At 49.1% G+C, this 3,434-nt stretch overlaps 1 protein-coding gene across 1 annotated transcript; it reads left to right on the plus strand.

The window, feature by feature from the left end:
- Positions 1-998: 998 nt before the first annotated feature.
- Positions 999-3,122, plus strand: LOC128841450 (GRB10-interacting GYF protein 2-like). Its single transcript, XM_054036470.1, has 2 exons — positions 999-1,357; positions 2,538-3,122. The coding sequence occupies exons 1-2, from the start codon at positions 1,342-1,344 to the stop codon at positions 2,963-2,965; spliced, it is 444 nt and encodes a 147-aa protein (XP_053892445.1). The 5' UTR covers positions 999-1,341; the 3' UTR covers positions 2,966-3,122.
- Positions 3,123-3,434: the final 312 nt, after the last annotated feature.

The raw sequence follows: 3,434 nt of genomic DNA on the forward strand, positions 1-3,434 counted from the left end.
AGTATAGCAGCAATCAACATTGCTGGCTAAAATAAAAACCAAGATTAGCTAAAAGAAAGAAAAGTTGAACAAATGTTAAGGATGGAATAATGAAGCACGAAGGTGGTTCCAAAGTTGTAGAAAAACTGTATTTCCAGAGACAATGTCCTGCTTATGAGAAAATACATAATAGTATAAGGCAATATACGAGACTACTTTGCAAATATGGGCTAGCAGAATGGGAACAGATATTGCTGAAAATGAAATGCACCACAGACTCAAAATAGAAATTTTCACTGGGATTGTTTAATGAAAGAAACCACAAACAGCATTTTAAAAGTTGAATAAAGTAATTTGTACTCGATACAAAAATACCTTTATTACATGCAAATTGCACATTGGATCTCAAACTAATGTGCTTACAAAACATAATTTGAGTACTAAATGAATGACAATATCGTAGGCCTGGTCTACACCACGACTTTAATTCGGATTTATCAGCTTTAATTCGAATTTACCCTGTAACCGTCCACACAACGACGCTGTTTATTTCGATGTAAAGGGCCCTTTAAATCGATTTCTGTACTCCACCCCGACGAGCGGAGTAGCGCCAAAATCGATTTTAACATTTCGAATTAGGGATAGTGTGGCCGCAATTCGATGGTATTGGCCTCCGGGAGCTATCCCACAGTGCATCATTGTGACCGCTCTGGACAGCAATCTAAACTCGGATGCACTGGCCAGGTAGACAGGAAAAGCCCCGCGAACATTTGAATTTCATTTCCTGTTTGCCCAGCGTGGAGAGCACAGGTGACCACAGATAGCTCATCAGCACAGGTAACCATGCAGGCTGATAATCGAAAAAGAGCACCAGCATGGACCGTGAGGGAGGTACTGGATCTGATCGCTGTATGGGGAGAGGATTCAGTGCTTGCAGAACTTCGTTCTAAAAGACGAAATGCAAAAACTTTTGAAAAAATCTCCAAGGGCATGATGGAGAGAGGCCACAATAGGGACTCTGAGCAGTGCCGCGTGAAAGTCAAGGAGCTCAGACAAGCCTATCAAAAAACAAAGGAGGCAAACGGTCGCTCCGGGTCAGAGCCGCGGACATGCCGCTTCTACGCTGAGCTGCATGCAATTCTAGGGGGGGCTGCCATCACTACCCCACCTGTGATCGTGGATTCTGGGTCGGGGATAGTCTCATCAGCGACGCCTGAGGATTCTGCCGATGGGGGAGAGGAGGAGGAGGAGGATGAGGATGAGCTTGCAGAGAGCACACAGCACTCCGTTCTCCCCAACAGCCAGGATCTTTTTCTCACCCTGACTGAAGTACCCTCCCAAGCCTCCCAAGACTCTGACCCCATGGAAGGGACCTCAGGTGAGTTTACCTTTTAAAATATAAAACTTGTTGTAAAAGCAAACAGTTTTTAATGATTACTTTGCCCTGAGGACTTGGGATGCATTCGCGGTCAGTTCAGCTACTGGAAAAGTCTGTTAACGTGTCTGGGGATGGAGCGGAAATCCTCCAGGGACATCTCCATGAAGCTCTCCTGGAGGTACTCCGAAAGCCTTGCCAGAAGGTTTCTGGGCAGTGCATCCTTATTCCCTCCTCCATGGTAGGACACTTGACCACGCCATGCTTGCAGCAAGTAATCTGGTATCATTGCCTGACAAAGCCTGGCAGCGTATGGTCCCGGTGTTTGCTGGCATTCAAGCAACATCCGTTCTTTGTCTTGTTGTGTAATCCTCAGGAGAGTGATATCACTCCTGGTAACCTGGTTGAAATACGGGAACTTAATTAAGGGGACAGAGGTGGCCGTTCCTACTGGGCTGTTTGCCTGTGGCGGAAAATAAATCCTTCCCTGCAGTTAGCCAAGCGCAGATGGGAAATTGGCCCTGAGTTTTTCGCGTTTGGCTAGCAGGGATCTTCCCTGTTACCAGCCACGCGGTGGGGGGGGGGGGGGTACCGTGATCATCCCAGAGAATTCATGGCGGGAGGGGGGCGGGGGCGGGGTTAGTTTGGTGCCTGCAGGGATCTTCCCTGATACCAGCCACGCGGTGGGGGGGAGGGGTACAGCGATCATCCCAGAGAATTCATGGCGGGAGGGGGGCGGCGGCGGGGGGGGGGGTTAGTTTGGTGCCTGCAGGGATCTTCCCTGATACCAGCCACGCGGTGGGGGGGAGGGGTACAGCGATCATCCCAGAGAATTCATGGCGAGAGGGGGGGTGGTTAGTTTGTTTTCTGCTGCTGCTGCTGAATGTTAACAGAAAAACCGCAGCACTCTACAGGCTATGCTTGGTATGTGGGAAAGGAGGGCGCAGAAGCTGTAAGACAATGGCTTACCATGGCCTCATGCAAGCCGAATTCTGTTGCCCAGACCTGTGATCTCTAGCAGCAAAGCCACAGGCACTCAGCATTAAGAGGCAAAATGCGACCTTGCACAGAAATCACATGTGCTATGTAATGTGAATAGTGTTGGTCACCGTGAAAGAGTATAAGCATTGTTCTGCAAAATGTAGCTTTTTAAACAATTCTCTCTTTTTTCCCCTCCCTACAGCAGCTGCAAATTCCTCAAGCCTCCCTCCTCCATCCCGAAGGTTATCACAGATAAGGCGTCGTAAGAAGAGAACGCGAGACGAGATGTTTTCTGAAATTATGGAATCCAGCCGCAGTGACAGAGCTCATCTGAATGAGTGGAAGGAAACAGTTTCAAAGTATAGGAAAGAAGCCAGTGAACGTGAGGAGAGGAGGGACCAACGTGAGGAGAGGAGGGACCAACGTGAGGAGAGGAGGGACGCTCGAGATGAGAGGTGGCGGCAGGAAGACCAGAGGAGGCAGGATGCAACTCTGGGGCTGCTGCGTGAGCAAACAGACATGCTCCGGCGTCTGGTGGAGCTTCAGGAACGGCTGCTGGAAAACAGACTGCCGCTTCAGCCCCTGTTCCACCCTCCCCATGTTCCGTATCCTCCTCACCCAGACGTGTAAGAACACGGGGGGGGGGGGGGGAGGAGGCTCCGTACACCTTCCCATTCCACCCCAGTAGACAGCCCAAGCAAAAGGCTGTCATTTTTTTAACCTTTTCTTTGTGGCTTTTTCCTTCCCAGCAATCCTCCTCCCAAATACCACCCAGGTTCCCTCCCTCTTTTTCTAATCTATTAATAAAGAATAAATGATTTTTAAATGATAGTGACTTTATTTGGTTTGAAAGAAAGCTGGGGGAAGGGGGAGGGTGGGTTCCTTACAGAAAATGTGTCAATAAAGGGGGCGGGTTTTCATGAAGGAGAAACAAACAGATATTTCACACTGTAGCCTGGCCAGTCATGAAACTGGTTTTTAAAGCTTCTCTGATGCACAGCGCTTCCTGGTGTGATCTTCTAATCGCCCTGGTATCTGGCTGCACGTAATCAGCAGCCAGGCGATTTGCCTCAGCCTCCCACCCCGCCATAAAGGTCTC

The sequence above is a fragment of the Malaclemys terrapin genome, chromosome 8, assembly GCF_027887155.1.
Source record: "Malaclemys terrapin pileata isolate rMalTer1 chromosome 8, rMalTer1.hap1, whole genome shotgun sequence".
NCBI classification, from domain to species: domain Eukaryota; kingdom Metazoa; phylum Chordata; order Testudines; family Emydidae; genus Malaclemys; species Malaclemys terrapin.